This window comes from Cryptotermes secundus, unplaced genomic scaffold (genome assembly GCF_002891405.2).
Source record: "Cryptotermes secundus unplaced genomic scaffold, Csec_1.0 scaffold480, whole genome shotgun sequence".
Taxonomy (NCBI): domain Eukaryota; kingdom Metazoa; phylum Arthropoda; class Insecta; order Blattodea; family Kalotermitidae; genus Cryptotermes; species Cryptotermes secundus.
In genome coordinates, this window is record NW_019732379.1 from 284,782 (window position 1) to 308,882 (window position 24,101).

At 40.5% G+C, this 24,101-nt stretch overlaps 1 protein-coding gene across 1 annotated transcript in view; it reads left to right on the forward strand.

Moving 5' to 3' along the window:
- LOC111867584 (rap guanine nucleotide exchange factor 4) overlaps window positions 1–24,101 on the forward strand; it is a 221,947-nt gene that overhangs the window by 17,843 nt on the left and 180,003 nt on the right. The window contains exon 2 of the mRNA XM_023857571.2: window positions 16,276–16,418. Coding sequence (XP_023713339.1) covers window positions 16,276–16,418 — 143 coding nt within the window. The remainder of the gene's footprint in view (window positions 1–16,275; window positions 16,419–24,101) is intronic.

Genomic DNA, 24,101 nt, shown 5'->3' on the forward strand with positions numbered 1-24,101 from the left:
GGCACAGATCCATGGGTTATCGTTACGTCTGTTCTATAACTTGAAGTACCTGTTCTGGAGTTGCGGCGGCATAACATGCTCTTGTCTATTAGTATTCAAAGGTTTTTATTTGGTCCTGTTGATTTTCATTCTGTATACAACCAAAGGGGCTGGGGGGTGGACGGAAAAAACTCATCGATACTGTTTTGTTTTATCTTACCGCACCTGAATCACTGGATGTTCTATCTACCTCGTTATGTCGTGTATCAACTTCAGCTGAAATGCCCCAACTTCGCATTGAAAAATATCAACACGGTGACCGACTGACCAACTAACTAACTAACTAACAAATTAACCAACCAACCAACAAACCATCTAGCCAGCTATCCAACTAACTAGCTAACAGCTGACTGACGAACCAGTCAAGTGACTCACTAACAAATTAACTAATTTAGGAAGGGTTAAATAACCAACTGCCGGTCACGGTAGCCGAGCGGTCTAACGTATGTTCTGTCTTCGCTCGCACGGAAGCTGGGATCGTGGGTTCGAATCCCACACAAGGCATGGATGTTTGGTGTGTGTATGCGTTGTCCTTTGTTAAGGTAGATGCCTTGCGAAGAGCTGATCACCAGCCCAAGGAGTCCTACCTTCTGCAAAAATGATCAATGAAACTGAGAAATCAGCCTCATGCTCCAAAGTGGAGCGAGAAGAAAAAATTACCAACTAACTAAAGGGCTAACTAATTAACCAGTTACCTTAATGAGTAACGAACCAACTCCAGCAAGCCCAACCATTCTTGAGAAGCTGACAGTAGCTTAGCTAATCAAGAAATTATCTGCCTTTTATAGAACTCTGTGAGGCACTATCGAGCCCGCAATTGGACCGTATTGTGAGCCAGATACGTCAGATCGCCCTGTGCCACACTATATCTTCAAGTTTAATTTTAATATTATCTTGCTGTTACTTGTTGAACAGTCTGTATGTAATATAAAATCATGCTATCTTTCGTGTTGCCTACAGCCCTGTTTGTCTGATTATTGTCAGGAGACTAACGTTATCACATTTGTGATACATCGGTAAATGATAAGAAAATGTTTTATGTTTTCGTTTTTAGAGTCTGAACTTAATGACAACCAAGAATAAATCAGTATCCACTTCTTACAGAATATCAACTTTTATGTGCTAGTTAAGAGGTTAAGTGTCCTGTTGCTGTTCTGCTTGTTTAGGAGGTGTATTACCGATGTATGTAGAAGATTATTGCATTATGCAATAGAAACGTTAATTCTATTTATGCTTTATTTAACGATGCTGCCAGTAACTGAAGTTACTGCGGGGTCCATAGCTTCGAAGACTAGGACGATTAGTGAATATTGCGTTAGAAAATATCGGGAAAGAAGCGGCCGTAGGCTTGTTTGAGGTACTTTCTCGACATTTTCCTGAAGATTCCTAGAGAAATCGGAAGAAACTTAGCCATGAGAACCTGTCTCCTGTCCAAGATTGGAACCTGAGACCTCCCAAATACGAATCAGGTGTATTATTAAGTCGCTCGCGACCTACTGTAGTGAGTTTGAATCACAAGCATAAGTTTACTAGTAATTTAGTGATATAAGAAAAAATAAATATAATTATATAATATTTCTTAATATTTACGCAGAATCCTGGTGATGAATGTGTGTTTTTTTCTAGAATTATATGGAAATAAACGATATGTCGCTTTGAGCCTGTCTATTAGAATACTGGTCGGGAGGAGGTCAAATATTGTTGCAGCCTTTCTGCTTTGTTTGCCAGAAGTATTGGAATGCAAACAGGAGTATTGTACTTGCTGGGGTATAATGTTCCATCAGCAGCAATTTGAGGGATGCTGTATATATCCGATTTTCCAAATACAGTAATCTCAATGATCGATACCAGTGGGGATTTGGCTCCTCATAGAGCACCTGAACTCTGCTGCAAATCATATAACTCATACGTATGGCGGGTTTGCATTACACACAGGTGTCTGCAGATAAATTTATGGTGTTGGCATCAAAGCCAAACACCCTTCCTTACCATGGAAATAACAAGAAGGAATGTGCTTTTAATGTTTTACGTACAATGATGAAATAGGTTTTTATAGTTATATATTCAGCTGATGTCCGATAACGGTGGCCGTGAGGTCTAAGGCATGAAATATCTTCGCTCGCTCGAACACTGGAATCGTGGATTCGAATCCCACTCAAGGCATGGATCTCTGTGTGTGCGTTTATTCTGTGTTTGTGCTGTCCTGTGTATAGGTAGCGACCTTGCGGCGGGCTGATCACTCGTCCAAGGAGTTCTACCGTCTATGTAAAAATAATTACGGAGCTGAATAAGGGCTGTAGAGCCATTGATGAATGAATGAATGAATTAAAAATTCAGCTGCTGACATAGCCAATAGCTTGGTGTCATGTGGTTTCCAATGACTGCCTTTGTGCTGGTGCTGATGCTAGTATTCTGAAGTTAATATAAACTTGTATTGCACAGTGTCCGGAATTATTCTGTCTAACTTCATTACATATATGTTTTTAAGTTTAATATTTTTCGCTGCAAAATACATCTAATTCAGGATGCGTAGATGAACTGCGGATTAGAGAAATCCGCTTAGAATTTCTACCTTTGCCGTCTTTTCACTTCAGAAATAACGAAGATGAAGAATAAGAAGAAACACATATCATTGTGGCGTGCCGCCTAAAAGCCGAAATATCTGAACAGAGCGGGTGTCCATTGCTAGACAACGACTTGTCGAAACACGTGGCCGGGACAACAAACTGGAGCAGACCATTGCTGAGCAACGCTCGGTAAACACTGCCTGAAAGCAGGAATAGTGGAACCAGACAAGGAATTATCCATTTTGCTAGGCAAACGTTCATGGACGTTTCTGAGACAACCCATACATACCAGACAGTTACCAAGGAAATGAAAACCAGGACTAGTGCAGTTCCCGCGGCAACGAATACACTAGCAACCGGTGCATCGAAAACACGAAAAGGAACCCCTTGAACAAGGTGTCTCCTAGGGTTTCCGACTGTGGAATATAAAAGACCAAACGGAGCGGAGCTGAGAACAGAAGAAAGCAGCTCAACTAAGAACCAGAATATGACAGACTAGCCAGGTCGCATCGTCTGCAGGATGTTATTTCTGAGTGACTGTAATTGCAGTAAAACAGCTTATCCCATAAACAGCTTCGTCTAATCCGGAAACCATTAATTTCCTGCCGCGTTACCAGGATACGTGACAGTATGTACTTGACAGCAAAGACTTAGATATTTGTATTATCAGTACCCAATTTCGTGATATGCATTATTTTGTAGTATAACTTGAATTAAATTTATCACAGAATGTGGTGTATGTTCCACAGTCAGTTTAGCATTTCCCCATAGGTGGCTCCAAATAATTTTCAACCATGTATTTACAACCGCGAAGACAAACCATGGAACTCACACAGTGTCGTGGTAATTCAGGGAGTCGTATCACAAGATAAGTTAGGTAACGAAACTGGGATTGCCCTATGTTACATCAAAATATTTACTAAATACCTGTTCAGCAATTTGCTGTTTATTAAAATAATGTTAATGTGTCTTAGCATGAATTTTCTAGCAAATGATTTACCATGTTTAGAAAGAGACATATAAGCCTATGTCATAAAATGTTCATATTTTATACACGCAAGTTTCTTTTAGCCATTGTCACTGGGCATATTGTCCTTTTTTTTTTGCCTTGGCACTACAGCCCCAGTGGGCCTAGGCCTACCTCCATGGACTTCTCCGGCAGTGATGTTTACAGGAACAGAATTTTAACCCTAGTATAAAAAGTGACGATAATTTTTACGGGGATTGAATAAGTGTCGCAACTCTATTTTGAACTCTTCCTAATATTAACTTACACTCATTATGACCATTTGACTTAACCTGGGCTTCCAAGGTATTCGTGGATTTTCACAGATTGTCAGATCCTTTCCTTAACTGCTCACGAACTCGAACCATTCTAAGACATGGAAGTTACGTGATATAATATACACAAATTTAATGCGTATATTTGTTCTAATTTGTGACGTATTCTATGCTTAGCAAAAATATTTCACATTGCCGCCATTTTGATGCAAGTTCCATTATTAAAAGTTGCATATTTTTCACATATCACATAGCCACAGTATAAAACTTCAAGATCTCTAATTGATTTATTCTTATTCTTGTTTCCGTCCCTTAATTTCATACGACCGCCATGCTGGTTTTATTAAAATAAAAGAGTGATTAATAGCATTAAAGTGGAATCACCTTCAGTGTTCATATTTATCTACGAGTATTTATATATTTGTCGTTTAATTAACTTCCCTGTCAGTAGCCAAAATTATGTAGCAACGAATGATAGGCTGAGTGATGTATAAGTTGGAATGGATGTTGAAGGAAGAAGCAGTCCTAATCCTGATTTGAGGTGCTATCCGCACGTTTGCATGGACAGACTGAGTAAAACCGCGGAAACGCTCCCTCAGTTTAGTCAGTATTCAGGCCGAGATTTCAACCCAGACATCCCTAATAAGGAAGCACAAATTCCAGCCATTCGACCATGATGAATGTGTTTCCATATATAAAATCTGAGGAAACTACTTCAGTATTTATGTTAATCTGTGTTTGCAGTTGAATCAGAGACACACGAAGCTCCTTAATAGAGTTCTGAGAAGAAAGGCCTCTAGGAATATCCCAGTAAGACGAAAAGTAAGGATTAAGGTAGGATTAGAAGGAATAGTAATACGTGAGGCAGTGTCAGATATTATTCAACAGAAATGGTTGGATTGGAGCGGTGATGCACAGAAGAAGTTCGGCAATTGATAAAACCGTTTCCACAGAGGGAGGCAAAGAAGCTCTTGAGGAGGGGAAATTGAGAAGGATTTATGTGTATCATGATAGAGACCTGGGTTGAGGAAATGGTGTAATCTCAAAGAAGAAGAGGAATAATGTATAAGTTTTATATAAAGTGTTTAACGTAGTTTAATTGTGCTGTATAATTGGCGCTTTGGAGCAGAGTCCTTCATGAGATGCTAACAGTCGCCGAGCTAGTCACGCAATTCCCCACATTTGGAATATGTCCACATCGAACCAACGCACAGTGCATAACACACCGAAAGTACATACGCCATATTGTATATATAACGATACATATCTTGAAAATGCATACCTAATATACCACACATTAACAACCCATACATCATAGAAACTTGTCTCTGGGCTCCACGACCGGGCTTACTACGCAGAAAGCTTTACAACAAAGACCTACAAACAACATACATACCCAGTTTCTATACTGTATCACTGGGCTCACGACCGGGCTTACTACGCAGAAAGCTTTACAACAAAGACCTACAAGCTTTACAATAAAGACCTACAAACAACATACATACCCAGTTTCTATGCTGTATCACTGGGCTCCACGACCGGGCTTACTACGCAGAAAGCTTTACAACAAAGACCTACAAACAACATACATACCCAGTTACTACACTGTAGCAGTGAAACCTCAGTATTTAAGTTGGCTTACATATTTCTTAACCTACCATACTAAAAAGTATATTTAAATATATTTTTTAAACATTTTAAAAATACTGTTAATATTTCGAATATTCCATAACGTATTCAACACACTATAAACCTTGACACATGGTATACTTTTTATATTTTATCTTTTATTTTATTTTATTTTATATCTTCTACTCAATTGTAAACACCAACTTGAAGACAAATTTTATGTTAGTATATAATACGACACGTTGCACTGGTATGGATCCGTATAGCTGTACGCATTCCTGTGTACGAGTATAACTGCCTGATGGTGGTCTTATACTACCGAAACATGTAACAGGAATAAAGTTCGAAATGTAAAACATTAACCCTGAGTATATTTGTTGCGTTGATGGTTAACATAATTCCTATAGCTGTTTACTTATGTTTTCCGTGCACGGCATTTTGTTGTGGTTTCGTGTTCTAATAGGCAACGAGAACCCCCGAACTGCAGTAAGCATTCGCATAAAGGAATTGGCATATGTCAGTGCCTTTGAGTCCGTGAAGCAAATCTTCTGTCTGAAGATATGTGCTGTCCTATACATGAAAGTCAGCCTGATACAAGTTTGGTTGTTTTGTTTGCATGTTTCCGTTCACAAAGGATGTATCGTTCTCAGAGCCTGACACATGACGTTAATCGTCAAACATCCCCGACGTATCATTCGATAACACTTGTATGTATTTTCACGCCCATTGTGATGTACGTATGTTTGCGCTCACAGAGACGCAAACTTCGAGGATCACGTTGAAATAACGACCTCCCATTGAATTCTCAAGGAGGACTAGCTACTTGTCTTCACATTTGTTAGTTTTTGTTTCCAGCTGCAGTGTAATATATGACCACATGTGAGACAGTCCATACAAAGTTTAACCAGAATTAGAAGTGTTATGGGTCGAATCGTGGACCATATATCCTCGATAGTAATTTTCAAATCGTGTTTTCTTGTCCTGTCGGATTTACGGTTTGAAATAACTTAAACGTCATTCGTTCTAAGTAAATGCGACGAAATGGAAATGGGGGTGTGGGAATAAGGAACGGGCATACCAAAACTGAGATGCCTGTTCACGTAGTGCAAAGAGAGGCTGGTGTGGCCCAAGTAACGGAGCCTCAATAAGAAGCTGAATGATACGTGCATGACACTGTGCAGGATTTGAGATTCTTACAGCCGTGGTTTATGAAGAGTACTACTTTCTGGGATATAAGGTCATGTAGTCTGTTGAAAGCCAACCGAAATTTCGGAGAGAAATATCGCCTCCGTCTTTGGCCGAAGAATAAGCCGAACAACCAATCGACGTGACAGCCGGTGGCAAGAAGTGCACCGTTGACTTTCAACGGACTACACAGCAGTATAGTTCAGAAGATAAACTATGCAATATGAAACTGAGTACGTAGCTCTGTGGAGTAGGATTTTCCTTCAGGAATCTGCCAGGGAGTCAAATTCGGCAAAATTTACAAAACCCTGTGGTTCAGTGACATATTCATACGAACCAGATTAATGCAGCCATTGTCACACACCAATTCCATGAGAGTCATTAAATTTTAAAAAACTTGGTAAGAGTAATAAATCGAGTGTAAATTCATATTATTTAATATGGAATATTAATATAACATACCATAAGCATGTTCATATTGTCAAATATGTATCGTATCATATATTTTTATCCTAGTGTAATATATTGTCACGATTTAGGGGTGACTATAGACGGGGTATAGATTTGTGAATGAATTTATTGACCTCTTAAACACACCATTCGGAAGTACAAGAAATTACAGCACAACTGATAATCTCCACAATTCACACATCACCACAGCATCTGCTAAGGCTTCTCAGATTGCTCTCGCTAGTCGTTTCCTAGTAGCGGATCTTAACAGTGGAGATTCTTCAGCTTTCCGCCCTCGCGTCTTTACTGTCCGGCGAATATCCCGCAAGTCAACTGCCTCACTCACCAAAAAACTACTCCACTTCACTCAACTGAACTGGTCAAAGTTCAAAGTTACTAGGGGCGTCAAAATAATTGACTCTAAATGTTTTTTTCTTCACAGTAACCATTTATTGGAACAAAATACATACAGATTATATTAGAGTCATTCCCCTCCAATGTCTATGCACCTTTGCCATCGTTCGGCAGTTTCCGTTGTTGTACAGCAAACCGTTCTTTGGGGGTGTCCCGGCGCCACTGCTGGAAAACTGCCTGCAGCTCGTCGTTGGAGGTGAACGTCTTACCCCTCATGATTTGGTGCTGCTTCCCCACATACGGTTGCCAACCTCGTGTGAATGTGTGAAGCAGCCACTTTCAATTGAAACTTCAACTTATTACAGGGCTAGTTACATGCTACTTCACTCATGTGTTACCCCAGTATTCGCTTTCCAGCCCTTGTAATCTCGGAGAAGAAGAAATTGTTGTTTATATTTGAAAGTAAATTATGAGAATGGAAGTATGAAAATAATGATAAATTCTTTGTTTTTTGTTTTTCTCATTTTCTAACCGCTTCCGCCTGACGTAAGGAACATCGTTAAAATTTTATTCTCCACTTTTCTTATTACCATTTTCTCAGCAGTTCTTTGTGTCCACGAAAACATGAGATCAATTGTTATTTCCGTGCCGTTCAATACAAGGTAAATATCACTACCATTACGTCAGAAGATTTGCCTTTGGCAACCGATGAATAGTACTCACCCTCTTTTATTTATTACTATGAACATTGTATTGTGCACGAAAAATATTCCCTAAAGCCCCAGAGAGCAGAGAAACACCCATCTCACACTGAATAACGTATGCAGCCAAAAAGGGAACACACAACACGAGACACGATATACACCGAGAGTAAGAGGAACGACTCCCATAGCGGTGGAACTATGCGCGGTGTTAGAATTGGGACAGATAAATAATCTTAACAAGTTTTTAGTATATAAAAATTTATTATAATTGACGAACATTTTTAAATACTTTTTAAATTTTACAATGACATAATGGCGAGCAATGAAATAGATTAACGTAAATGGAGCACCTGATGATGGCACTGTAGTGCCGAAACATGTTGTGAAATAACAAGTGAAATTGACTGCACTAAAAGACGGACACTGCATACATATCATGGACGAAAATCAGTGCAACAGGACGCTAAAATACTACATTAAAAATATATATATATATAATTTATACATCGCACTTACGAAACAAGTGGGATAAATCTATCAAGTTTCGTGACATACATTATTTCATAATACGCCACCTTAAAGTTACCACAAAATTAGGTGTGCGTTCCACACTTTCAGCAGTTTTCAATAGATTGCTCATTTATGGAGGTAATTAACTGCGTAAAACGTGCCTAAATCCTTGGCGAATTTAGAATGTTGTACCACGAATTAAGGCGTCATTTCACTTTGTGGGTGTATCATGTTAAAAGAACCTATCTTCGTCACGACCTATTCCTTGGTTCCGACAGCAAAGGCCTTCTGCACGTAGATGTCAATAAGACTGGTAACACGAATACATCAGCATGCACACTTCGTAGGCATGGAAGTCCCCATAATGCTGTTCTTACGGCTTACGTTGAAAACTTGACCTAAAGCTTACAGTAATCATCATCATCAGTAATCTGTCAGACGACAGGTCCACAATCTCTTCCAAAACAATTCCTCCACTTAAAGGGATCTAGAGCTCTCTCCTTCAAATGACAGTATCCTCTTCTGTCCCCAAGGTCATCCAGCATCTTCTTACGTCTTCTTCCTCGTCTTCTTGTCACTTCTATCCGCCCCTCTATCTTTCCTTCAATAACTTCTTTTAGAAGGCAGTTTCTGCGTAAAACATGACCAATCCAATTAGCCTTCCGTTTTCTTATTTCGTGTAGGATATTCCTCTGCTCACTGACTCTAATTAACACTTCTTCATTTCTCACATAATCGGTCCAACTGATCTTCTCCATCCTTCTCCAACACATTGCTTACAGTAAATAATAAGTTAATTTTTATATGTAAGCAGCTCTGCGGATTACAGTAGCCTAAGGTAATCGAATCCTGTTGCAATCCTCTCACTTCTTTTCTGAATGGTTAAACAGACACAGGGAGAAATGTGTGTGGTAAACACTATGTCTGGCAGTAATAAAATGTAAGTATATTGCTCCCTGATTTTAATGTCCTCCCACATATGTTGTTACCCTTTTATTAGGACATAGACAAGAGGTATTGGTCGCTTCTCTTACTCACATTAAGAAGATTTAATGATGGTCTTAGATACAGTTTATGTCAGGTCGTAATTCATTTTTGAAAATTCTAAGTTCATCATTCTGTACAACAAACTCCTCGTTACTAGGCGTAGGCCATTATTGATTTTCAATGCTGCATATTCTAAACACATCTTCAGACATACTGAGTACTGAAAGCTAATGGTTGGTTTCCCGACTTCACTTCACTGCGGCGTGGGCTGCCTCTATTACTGACCCCCGCCCTTTACAGCCATCCGCATTCAGGACTCAGTAAATATTTTCCATTGCCTAGGCCTGCATGTAGTTATAGATTATAAGGTTGAACGTTTTAGAAATTAATCGTATAGAATATTAAGGCAGAATTCACAACAAAACAACTAACAACAAGCAACAGGCAACTAGCAATTACCATCATATATCACTTTTAGGAGATTGATGCGTTTAAATGCCAATCGTTCGAACCAGGACGACCGCGATTTCGGAATAACAAACATTTCGAAGTTATATACGACGTAGATCTTAAGCGACTTTTCTGATGCGTCGACTGGCGAGTCATGAAGATTTTGGAACAATGTCTGCTCCATTCAGAGATTATTCAAAACGGGATGTTTCTGAAAGAAAATCATGAAGCATGGTCCAGTGATTGAGATTAGTTCTTTCTAAGGGGCCCAACTGAGTAGGTGTCTTCCTTCCTCACTTGAAGACGGAAACAGATCCAGTTTCCGAAACGTCGTGTTTTCTATTTCATAGAATTCCGCCATCTGTGAGTCGATTGTCTAGAAAATGTGGGAGCCTCAACTTCTCACAACCTTATGAGCCTCCACGGCCTGTTACAGGGATACCTTTACATTTTTTTACTAAGTGAATAATTTTCAACTATTCGAGAAAGATTCTGCGCCATGAAGTGATTGTTACTTGCATTATAACCTTATAATTCATACTGAACTTTGTGTTTATTAAGAAAATCATGTCCCTATCAATCCATTTACGTATGGGCAATGCTTGTTTAAACTGTAGCCTAGTGACAGACCGAAAGTCGGTCGAAATAATGTGAAGGGTGTGGGGAGGCAACGGTTTCCTGTGCAATTCATATTTAGGCACCACATTTCTGAGTTCTGTCGTCTTTAGTGTTTGCAACACGAAATAAACACGTTGTTTAAACTGTGCAGAATGCTTCAGGGGAATATGAGGGTAGATAACGTAAAGGCGCCCGGTGCTGGCTGGAGATATAGTCTCTTGGAGACGCCGAGTGCTGCCGACTGAAACGAGATAACGACTTAGATAGGAAACATTTCACTTCCAGCTCCTCCTCCTCCTGTCCTGTATAGTCCAGTCCATTTGCACTGAGAAACACGCAGTTATATAAATCAGTGTAAAGGGTAAATATGTCCCTGCCATTAACTAATGAAGCACTACGCCATGAAGATGTATGGGGCGGCGGATATATCGTATAGATCAACATTTTCTTGACCTCGGCACTAGTTGGAGGTGAGTGGTCAGCTTCATGCCCCTGCAGCTTTACCCCGAGGAAAGAGCCCCCGGTACCCATTTTGTAGGAGGTTCTATGGACCCCAAAGGCAGTCTGGACGACTTGGAGGAAGGAAAATTCTTGCTCCCACCGGGACTCGAACTCCAACCCCTCTGTCATCCAACCCGTTGCCAGAAGCTATACCGACTGAGCTATTCCGGCTCCTAGCTACATTATATTGATACGCGTTGGTGTGAATTATAAGACGGGTTTTGGATTGGATGAATTGGATTTATTTCACCTTATGCATTCACACAGTTCGGGACTAGAGACAATACGGCGCTATTGCTATTCTGCACACTTTTCAGTTCATCGTTACACACGCACGAGGGTTCTCAGCCTTCACAAGTCGTATCCTGGCAACGGATTTATCACAGTCTCCCTGTAACTTCAATTCACACGTGAAGTCTTCTTAGCAGAGTCTAAGTCTTCTCTTGCCATTTCTTCTCAGTCACCTTCTACTGCCGTCCCCGGAACTCGACCCAACTCCAGTTCTGGTCAGAGTCAGAGTCACTTTACAACTGGCGGTTTACCGTTAGTCAGTTCGTCTTGGCGACAATCCCTTGCAGATTTACGACCAGCAATTATTTTTGCGACCGAATACTTGCTTCATAGTCCTTATGTAACATCCTCTCTGACGAGAGGATGGGTCTGTAGTTTACAATTACTGCTGGGCCTCGCCAGCACATTCTAAAGTCCGAACCACGCGGGACTCGTAACCACATTTTACTGTCTCAAATACGACACTTCCCCAACCTGGAGGGCCAGGTCTCCGTATTTATATCAACCCCAGGAACAGGGTGGTCCAGTTAAATCCCCAGGCACTGGATTCCTTTTTCTTCGCCACCTGCGACTCGCAGTGCTACTGTAGATATATTCGACTCCGCCTGCACACGGGATCCAATGAGATCCCCGTTATATGGCCGGGGAGGAGGGGGAGACATGGAAAACACCGCTTCCTCTATTGCTGTGAAGGCGTGTTTACAGCGCCTTTGCATAGCAATAGACGTCCTATTGTTGCGTGCGCGTCTGTTGCGGGATGTGTTTACCTACCCGTTGCCTAGCAATGGGTATACACGTCACAATATGATTCAAGTATTGATGTGGCTGCGTGCGTTAGCCCATAGCCAGACTGGGATGCGCCCTGTTATTGTGATATACGTATTTAAGTAACGAACCAACCAACAAACCAAACCGGATAGGCCGCGCCATAGCTCAAGCGGTTAGTCGCTGGCTTCCCACCGCGGCGGCCCTGGTTCGATCCCGGGTCTGGTCAAGTGGGATTTGGGTGGACAAAGTGGCGCTGGGGCGAGTGTTCTCCGAGCACTTTGGTTTCCCCTGCCAATCTTCACTCCACCAAATTCTCCATCATCATAATCACCCGGGGCAGGCTACAATAGTCCAATCAGTGACCGCCGTGCCGAGTGGACCCAGTTGGACTCCACCCCCCACTAAGCGAATTAAAAAAGAAAAACCAAACCGGATGAAACAAACCAAATTAACCAGCCAACCAATCTGTCAATTAGCAGTCAGCGAGTTCACTCAAACACACAAGGGCTTGCTTTAATAGTTACAACTTCGAAACATGATAATAATGAAGATAGGCGGCCATAATGTTTGTCAAGGTGTTATGTGTAGAATTCAGAGAACCAAATTTCCCGTAGCACCGACGTCTAGTCCCACAAATCTTCTGCTGTTATTATGGTATTTTTTTCCCCCTTGGCACTACAGCCCCAGTGGGCCTAGGCCTACCTCCAAGAACTTCGGTTTTTCTAGATCTTAGATATACGGTAGGACTCCTTGGGCGGGTGATTAGCTCTTCGCAAGGCCTCTACCTGTACACAAACACAGAAAAACGCACACAATCATCCATGTCCTGAGTGGGATTCGAACCCATGATCCCTACTTCCGAGCGAGCGAAGACAGTGCATGCCTTAGACCGCTCGGCTACCGTGACCGGCTAATATGGTATTTACATAATATAAATTTCCAACCCAACAATAAATACAATTCACTTTAGCTCATGGTTTAGCGCGCTGGAATCGTACCCCGAAAATCGAATTCCTGTTGAGTCAGAAGTTGTATTTATTGTAATTGTAAATTGCAGATTATTATTATTATTATTATTATTATTATTATTGTTGTTATTATTACCATCATCATCATTATCGCATAACTTTATTTGGAGTCTATACACCCTCTGATTAAAATAAAAAATTAACTATTACTACGCCTGTATAATTGCAAACGCCATCTATGTCGTTTGGTATCTCTTGTAATATTCTCTTTTTTACAATTTCCTTGATGCTTTGTAATTGTCAGTGGAACTTGCCATATTCTCTATACTTTTGGTTTCGTCTTGGTTTCGTGCAGAACACTTTTATGGTCCTCTCCCTTCTGTTGATAACCCGTGTGATCTGACACAGTCCTGTGATGTGTTGTTTTAATGTTGCCCTTCCAGTCAGAAGCGATGGCTGCCCTCTCACACATGTCGGCATTTGACCTGCTTCTGAAAGCTTGCTTACGGATGGAGCTTGACTTTACCTAATGGTCCCTGTAGGATTCGTTCTCTATGCTCAGTTTCAACTGAGGACGAAGACAGAGACTTCTCCGAAATGTAATTTTTAGACATTTTATTTTGATCAAAGAGTAGATGACATTCAAGTAAAGTCTGTAATTACATTATTGTGAGTTCTATGCAAACAAAGAAACCGCTTTATGTAGAGGTCATATATGCTCGTATTCTTCTCTGTGGTCCAGTATTAGTGCTCATATCATTGGACATCTAACTCCAGGGAGCTGAACTCTTCTTGAGAAACCGCCAGTCGCTCAACCACTGAAGAATTTCCCAACATTTTATGGAGCCCGATTGTTCATTACCGCGTTCACGAGAGCCCTCTACTGGTCCTTATCCCGAACCAGATAAATCCAATACATACCACACCATTGTATCTCTCAAAAATATGTTTTAATATTATCCTCCAACCTACGTTTAGATCTTCCTAGTGGTCTCTTTCCTTCTGGATTTCTCACCAAAATCCTATATGCATTCCTCTTCTCCCCCATGCGTGTTTCATGTTCTTCCCAATATTATTGGACATATTTTCCCTATATTCAACATGGGAAGTGCTTACTGAAAGTTGTCTAGAAATTCATTCATTCTTATTGTCACGTGTACGGAGGGGGGTACTCGTAACAAAAATAACGGGTACTAGTTCTGATAATTGGATTTATTGGCACTTCGATTACAATCTCTCTTAATTACAATCAATAGACCGCTTCCGCTGATTTACGCTTTATAATCCATTCTTACACATAGACTAGCCCTCTCCTGATAACGTCTTTTAACACAGAAACTATAACTTCAAATCACTATAAAGTTTTCTTGTGAGTTAGTTTTCAGTCCCTCTGGAAGCTCGGAACTCAACTAAAAAGCCTTCTTAGCCAAATCCAAGTCACATTGCGACTGACGGTCAGTCAGTCAGTAAGTCTTGGTGTCGGGCCCCATCTGGGGCTCATGACCAGATATTTATTACTGTTTGGCATTTACGGTCCTCTGACGAGAGGACGGGTCTGCCTTTTGTATATGCTGCTGGTCCTTGCCAGTGCAGTCTGTCTCGCGTCTGAGTCCGTTGAGACTCGCGACCATATTTTACTGTCTCAGATTTGAGACTTCCCTTTTCGTCGCCTCCTACGACTGGCAGGGTCACGATGGCGGTATTCGACCCCGCCTCCATACGGGTGTCTTCTTAACTGCAAGCGGACTCGTGTTATATATCCGCGCCACGGACAGCGCAGAAAACACAGTTCTGCTGTTGTTTTGAGCAGACCGCGCAGAAAGCACAAGTACAGTGATAGCTAAGCACTGTTGGGCGTGACTTCATGGCGCCTGCGCGGAAGTGTGTTTACCGTGTTGTTGCCTAGAAGCTGGTTGCATAACCCCATTGTCCCATCTTTGCATGCGTGTATTACATAGAAACGGCTGTTTCTGTGGCTCAGCCGTTCTGCCATGGAGCAAATACGCCACATTATTAATCCACAATAAAGCCGAGTTTTACATAAGGCCATAAATGGAATTTTCCATGCATTTCGTAACTGTTTCACAAATGCTGTTGAAATTCGATTTGAGAGACCTGCATCAGACGTCGGGAAGTTGCGATTTCTAGCCAATTTGGCGCATAATAAGGCTAAGTATGTATGGTAAGGCCTTAAATGGGCTCCGCTTGTAACCGGTGAACTGTTTCACGGGTGTTATTAACATTCGATATGAGAAACTTTCACTAAACATTATTACGCAGTTTCGATTTTCAGCCATATTAGTCAGTGATAAAAGCCTGATTTACACAAGGCCGTGAAGAGACATTTCCACATATTACATGAACCTTTCACATATTTTGTTGAAATTCGGCAAGAGGTTTTAACCAATTTGGATTGCATTATCCCCGTTTTAAGCAAGCTTAATAAACTACAAAGAACACGCGTTCATAATTTTATGTACTACATCATGGAGTGGGGCACGCGGTAGCGTAGTTGGTTGAGGCACTCTGCTACAAGTCGAAAGGTCGCGGGTTCGGATCCCGATGAGGTCATTGTATTTTTCAATTGGCCTAAATCTTCCAGCCTCATTATGGCTCTGCGGCCGACTCAGCCTCTAACAGAAATGAGCACCAGGAATCTTCCTGGGGTAAAGGACGGCCGTGCCTGAGGCTGACAACCTCGCCGCCATGTGGGAGCCGATTGGCTACTAGAAAATATGGGGGGACTCAATGTCTCACAACCATATGGGCCTCTGCGGCCTGTTACATGGATAACTTTACCTTTTACCTTTTACATCATGTAGTATAGCCCAATTTTCTGATATCGAATAGGCCTGAATTTTACTCCACATTTAAGTAATTTTATTTTACTGTAGCTTTTTAAGTTAGTGTTATATTGATGGGTATTATCTGATGGTCAGACAGCAGCTGAGTTGACTGTAAATTTTCCTTCAGGCCGAGTGACCGTAATCTCAAAGATGTGGACGTGATATCTCAGAGGTTAAGGCGGGTTGAGCAGCTTGACCGTCTGCCCAACGCTGTGCTTCAGCAGCTGGCCTTTTGCGGCTACTACGAGGACCTCGAGAAAGGAGTCACTTGTAAGTACATGATACAATTTGTTTATCTCTCGGCTCGTTTAACGATAATTTATCAACTGATTTGGTTATATACCTTAAAGAAGAAAGATTGTGAATTATACAAAGAGTTTCGTGTAGAACTAATGAAACGAGCTTCTAGCCCTACAACTTAAATTTATAATTCAACAATAAAATTCGATGCAGCTCCTGGGAAAGCGTGTTTGATTCCTGTGCAGACGTTATCGCTTTCAATTGTAATTATGCACAGATAATAGTAATTATAATGTATTATTATTATATTTTTAAGATAACTTTTTTTATATTTAGAAATTTTGACTACGTTAAATTATGTGGACATAACCTAATATTTCGCACCGTCGCCATATTCGTAGTTGTTGTCTGGTAGCAGTGTTTCATACAGAAACTGTAAGTACGTTCATGAGCTGTCTCCATATATAGACCAGATTCAATATTGCTACAAAATCAGAAGTTAAATATAAACTCTATGTAGCAGCTTTTTGTTATTTTAAATGCGACAATACAGAATACATTAACAAAATCTATTATCATGCATCGTTTCAGGATCTTAACTTTAATGGTGCAATGTGGTTTTCATCTCGGAAATTCTTTTGTCTGCCAAGTTGTTATTACCGATTGTACGAAATTAAAAACTAGGAAGTTTTGGTATTCTTTCATAGCAAAAATTTCGTACCACATTTCATGAAATTAAGTCAGCTGGTTCAGACGTTGAAGTTTGGAACACGCAGATGGCTTGACGACCTCGTTTCTTGATTTGCTTTGTTGCGGGATAATTTATGCCTACTGTTCAGTATTGCATGTAGTGCGATTAACTTCATAATAAGAAATGTTCTTCTTCTTCTTCTTCTTCTTATTATTATTATTATTATTAAATTCAATCCATAGGCAGTCAAGCCGGTTCGGATACACACACTCATTCCATCTATTACAAGACCTCCGTCGGTTTCGATGTCCTTTGATTTACAGACCTGCTGTAAAATATATTTTCAGCATTTTTCGTCAGTAATTTCGTCCAGATGGTTCATTCAGTTTCTTCTGTACTCATCTCTTTTTTTTTGTACTGATTATGTTTATAGTTCTGCCTTCACCCCCTCAAACACTAGGGTCCTGGGTTCGAATCCCATTCGAGGCATGAATGTCTCTTTGTTTTTATTCTATGTTTTTGTTGTCCTGTATGTAAGTAACGGCCTTATGACGGGCTGATCCTCCGTTCAAGGAGTCTACCGACTGTGTATGGGATTACGAACCTGAGAAAGCGGCTAGGGCCCAACAGTGGGCTGCAGAGCCATTGATGATTGAATGTTTTCTGTTCCTTCCTAATATGTTCATTCTAATATGATCTAGTCTAGTGCTGCTTTCAACCGAATTTAAGTATATCGTTTCAGCTGATTATATTTTATTTATGTCTTTTCTTTTGCTTGTCCAAGATTAACTTCCATATCACAAATTATGCAGTTCTGCTACTTTATAATATTCTACCTGCCTCTGTTTTTTGTTTCCATGGTTTAAGATATTTTTGATCTTTAGTAAATTGAGTTTAACTGCAACGACGTACGTAACATCGCACGCTTGCTTCAGGTTTGAACTGAAGTACACCTTTCCTTGCTTGTTACTCTGACAGCACATGCAGGGCCTGTATTGACTTATTCTCGACAATAATAGAGGGTGTCAGTTACTATGGTAACGGTTTTGTTAGATAACCAGGACGGTTCACACGCAAGTCACTAATAGCTAAAGCTGAGCAGATGGGTTCAGCGTTAGCAATCTTCTCTGATATTCCGCAGGTAACCGGTCTTGAGTCTCGGCAGTCACCGAGCTGTCCTAATTGGCGTTTCTCATACCTTCCTCACTCTCTCCATGCGAGTTATTGCGTAGTTAGAAATACTTCCCCTCCCCCTTTCAAACACTTACCAATTCACAGTTTATCATTATATTTTGCACCTAAGTTGACTGTAGACCACCTCTGAAACAGAAACAGCTTCATAATATAATTTAAAACGAATCAGTAATTGCAGATAATATTTTAAGAGAAAAGGCACTAACTGCCTTGAAATGTAGGCCTACATTCTTTGCGTTCCTTGTGTGTGCCCCTACTACTGGGATTGCTTGTGGAACATTTGATTCGTACCCAAGGGGATCGTCCTTGGAAATCTAATTACAGAAAACTTATGGTTTGTTCGTATTTGTAGACACCCTGTCAGAATTGATCAAGTTTGGAGGAAAGCTTCTTTTATCCCCAAGTGTACAAAGAAGACATTTGTTACTTCGTGCATTGTGGCCCGCCAAGAGGAATGGGAAAGAAATAAGAAGTTTTGCAGTTTCTTGTAGTTGTCTGTTTTGTAACTGAGCAGCGAAAAAAAAATCAACCCAGTGTGGAGCGATATTCAGTCCCTAGGAAAAAGTACACAATTCGCTTCGGGTTCCAAAGCTTGAATTTAGGTGAACTTGGTTTTCTTGAAGTATGGGACAATTCCTTGCACCGTACTGCTTTTGTGTGCAGTCGTCAGACTGCTTCACTGGTTATAAAGTTGTTCCGATTCTGAAGTAATAAGTATAGATTCGCCTTATGTATCATACTTCTTCGTCAAAAATTTCGGTTGAGTGAGCTGCACTTCTGCTCCGGATTCAGGAGCTCTCGGGTTCAAATATCGCCCCAAAGTTCGGCTAACTTGACTGTAGACTTTAGTGGCTTTACGGTCTCTCCATGAAAATACCATAATACTGTCTAAAGGTAGGCCAAGACCCCTTTCTTCCACACACACATGCTTTCAGATTTGGTACATGGAATGTAAGAAGTCTGTACAGGGCAAGCTCGATCATGACAGTTGTGAAAGATATATCAAAAAGTAAGTTAGATTTAGTGATAGTACAGATCAGATGGGACGCGGGGTCCACCGAATCAGCAGGCGAAAATACATTTTTTTTATTCAAATAGGAATTAGAATAATGAATTTTGTACAGTTTTTTCTACGTAAGAAAAATATATCAGCCGTCAAGAGAGTAGAATTTGTTAGTGATAGGATATCATACTAAGAGGTCGCTAAGGTGATATCATTCTGAATGACCATGCTTCAACAGAGGATAAAACCGATGATATGAAATGAAGGTTCTACAAAGAACTAGAACACGTATTCGATAAATTCCCTAAATACCATACGAAAAATTTGTTAGGAGATTTCAACGCCAAAGTAGGTAAGGGAGACATTTTCAAACCAACAATTGGGAATGAGAGTTTGCATGAAATTAGTAATAATAATGGAGTTAGAGTAGTAAACTTTGCCATGTCCAAAAATCTTATTGTCAAAAGTATGATGTTCCCACATTATAAAATTAATAAATTTACTTGGACATCTCCTGATAGGAAGATGCACAGCCAGACTAACCATACTTTGTAGATGGGAGACGACATTCAACTATACCTGATGTCCGATCGATCAAGGCAGCAGGTTGTGATACTGACCACTATCTGATGGTGGCACATTTAGGGAGAGACTGGCAATGAGTAAACAAACAACGCACGATGTTCATATGGGGAGTTTCAATCTCAAGAAATTAAACGAGGTAAAGGGTACAAAGCCGGTCACGGTATCCGAGCGGTCTAAGGCATGTACTGTCTTCGCTCGCTTGGAAACAGTGATCATGGTTTCGAATCTCACTCAGGGCATGGATGTTAGTTTGCGTGTGTGCGTTTTTCTGTGTTTGTGTACAGGTAGAGGCCTTGCGACGAACTGATCACCCACCCAAGGACTCCTACCGAATGTGTAAGATCTAGAAAAACCGAAGTGAACGGAAAAGTTCATGGCGGTAGGCCTATGCCCACTGGGGCTGTAGTGCCAAGGGGGAAAAAAGGTATAAAACAAAATTGATAAGCTTGTAACGAACAGTAAGAACAAGAACATTACAGACCTGTATAGAGGAATAAATTACTTTAAAAGGGGTTACAAACCTAGAAGTAACTTAGTGAAGGATGAGAATGGTGATCTGCTTGCAGATTCCCACGACATTTTGAATAGGTGGAAGAACTAGTACTTCTCTCAGTTATTGAATGTACGTTGGGTCAGTGCTGTTAATCAGGTAGAAGTACATACAGCTGAGCCAGTAGTACATGATCTTAGCCCTTGTTAGTTTGAGTTTGCGATTGCAAATTTCGGAAGTTATAAAGTGCCAGGTAGTGAGCATATTCGGGGGGAACTGCTTCAAGCAGGAGGCGAAACATTATGGTCTGAGAGCCATAAGCTCATGAATTCTTTTTGGAATAAGGAAGAATTGCCTCATCAGTGGCAGGAGCCTCTTATGGTAATAATTTACCGGAAGGGCGATTACACAGACGGTAACATTTATCGTGGGATATCACTGCTGTCAACCGAATTCAAAATTTTAACTAATATTCTTCTCTCAAGGTTAAGTTCATATACAGGTGAAATTATTGGAGATTATCAGTGTTGGCTTCCATGTAACAGATCAACTACAGATCAGATATTTTGCATTTTTCAGATACTGCAGAACAAAATGAGAGTACAATGAGACAGTACATCAGCTATTCATAGACTTCAAGTAAGCTTATGATTCAATTAGGAGGGAAGTATTGTACAATATTCTGATAGAGTTTGGGGCACCCATGAAACTAGTTAAGCTGAAACCTATAGTAAACTCCGTATAGGTAAACATTTGACTGATAATTTTCCTATCTAAATGATCTAAAACAATGAAATACTTTGTCACAACTGCTTTTCAAATTTGTTTTAGAATATGCCATTAGGAAGATCCAGGGAAAAATAGCAGGTGGATTTAAATTAAGTGGGACACGTCATCTCTTGGTCTATGCTGATGATGTGTAACTACTGGGAGATAACATAGATACCGTAAAGAATTATACAGAAACTTTAATTGACGCAAGTAAAGAGGTTGGTCTAGAAGTAAACACAGAGAAAACTAAGTATATGTTGCTGTCTCGTCAGCAAAATGCAGGGCAAAATCATGACATAAAGATAGGAAACAGATGTTTTGAAAATGTGGCACCGTTCAGATATTTTGGAACTGCTGTAACAGCTCAAAACCTGATTGAGAAGGAAGTTAACAGGAGATTGAACTCAGGTAATGCTTGCTACCATTTATACCAGAACCTTCTATCTTGGCTGTGGTTCTGTATGGGTGTGAAACTTGGTCTCTGACATTAATAGAGGAACGTAGACTGAGGGTGTTTGAGAACAGGGTGTTGAGAATATTTGGACCGAAGAGAGATGAAGTGACAGGAGGTTGGAAAAAAACTGCATAACGAGGAGCTTCATAACTTTTACGTACATCGTATAATTAGAATGATCAAGTCAAGGAGGATGAGATGAGAATGGCATGTAGCACGAATGGTAAGAAGAAGAATGCATGTGGGATATTATGGGAAAGCCAGAAGGAAAGAGACCACTAGGAAGACCGAGATATAGGTGGGTGGAATAAAATGGATCTTAGGGAGATAGGATGGAATGGTATTGATTGGATACATCTAGCTCAGGACAGGGACCAGGGGAAGGCTCATGTGAACACGGTAATAAACCTTCGGATTTGAGCTGCATGGTGCAAGTTATGTGCGCCTCACTACCGCCTAAGGAGTTTGACGGATTTTATTTTTATCAGCATTAAAATATTGTTCATCGTGGATCGGTGTCCAGTGAATGTAATCATTCTTATTTACTTACTTACTCATGGAGCTGAACCCTTCTGGAGGAGCCGCCAATTGTGGAGCCATTTAAGAATTTCCCAGCATTTTATGGAACCTGAAGGTTCATTACCTTGTTCACAAAAGCCCTCCACTGGTCCCTATCCTGAGCCATAACAATCCAATCAATACCATCCCTTCGTATCTCTCTAAGATACATTTTAATATTGTCCTCCCAGTTGTCTCTTTTCTTCTGGCTTTCTTACCAATATCCTATACGCATTCCTCGTCTCCCCCATTCATGCTACATGCCCTGCCCACCTCATCCTTCTTGACTTGATCATTCAAATTGTACATGGAGGAGAGTACAAGTTATGAAGCTCCTCATTGTGCAGTTTTCCCCAATCTCCTGTCACTTCATCCCTCTTCGGTCCAAATATTCTCAACACCCTGTTCTCAAACACCCTCAGTCAATGTTCTCCCTCAATGTCAGAGACCAAGTTTCACACCCATACAGAACCACAGGCAAAATTATAGTTTTGTATATTCTAATGTTTATGTTTTTACACAGCAGACGAGAAGACACAGGGTTCTGGACTGAATGGTAGCAAGCATTACCCGAGTTCAATCTCTTAATTTCCACCTGAATCAGGTTTCGATCTGTTATATTCTAGTTCCAAAAAGTACAGGCCCCTCAAATATAAAATTATGATTTTCTATAAAATGGCTCCAACGATTCTGATTAAATTTCCGTACTGAATGGAAACCATCTCCCTAAATAAAGTTACTTAGGCGGTACTTTCAGAAAAGTAACAGTATTCCCTCTAGTGGCTCAAACGCCGAACGTAAAATCTATCGAAATTGTTGTAATTAAATTGTAATCATGTGTATGGAGTATGAGCCAAAATAATATTTCATAGCCCACAACGTCCTAAACAAAACGACGTACGAGCATCCCCTGACAGGATCCAGTCTCAAAATATATTTTTTTCTAAAAAAATGGTTTAAACGATTGTAATCAAATTTCGCCAGGTAATAGCACCGAGAGTTACAAGTAAACCGCCTGAATATACCAGAATATTATTTACTTTAGAAGAGTAAAATCCTGTGATTCATCAAGCACGTATGAGGAAACATGTGCAGTAGAGTAGCACTAATTTTTATATCCAAGTTCATATGTTGCATAGATATTATCGGCTGTTATACCCAGTACCTCCCTGAATTCAGTTCTACAAAGAGTTGAGGCACTTTCCAGCCACACTGAGATTTTCCTTTTAAAATATTTAGCTTCACAAGCTTATTTCACGGTCATGCTCTCAAAAGACGGGATTTGGATCCAAATTTGTTGTCAGCAGACTAAAAATGGCTGGCCCTAACAAAACGGAAATGCATAACTAATTGGGGGAAAGTATAGACGTGATATAAAGGGAAGAGAGATAGAGGCGGAGAAGCTGAAGGGAGCTCAAAAGAGAACGCCGAGAAAAAGAAGTTCAAAGCGGATCGTTGCATATCCTATTCGCCGAAAGCCAATTTCCTCTGGGACTTCGGCTCAAACAAAAACACAAGTAGCGTAGAAGACTCGTGCGTTGGTTACCTCTCGTACTCTTCTTACAGAAATGCCCATGTTGTGAACACTGAGACCAACTTTGCTGGCTGTGGTAGGATTTGAGGTCCCAGCAGCCATGGTTGTGAAGGATGTTACCTTCTGGGATACATTGCCGTGTAGTTGAAGTCAACCGGCATTTCGGAGGAACATGACACTTCCATCTCCAGGATTGAATACTAAGCTAGGGAGTAGAGTGCTTCATGCTGGTTTCTTGCTTGTTTTACTCATCAAACCTGAAGATGATGGCGACATGTTTCTCCGAAACGCTGATTGACTGTCGACCTACTACACGACGTTATATCCAAGGAGATAAAACTCTTCAACTCTTCTGACAGATTTTCTTTCGTGGGTTTCCTCAGCATCATCGTTGAGTTTAATGAACGTCAGAAATTACTAACGGTATTTACAG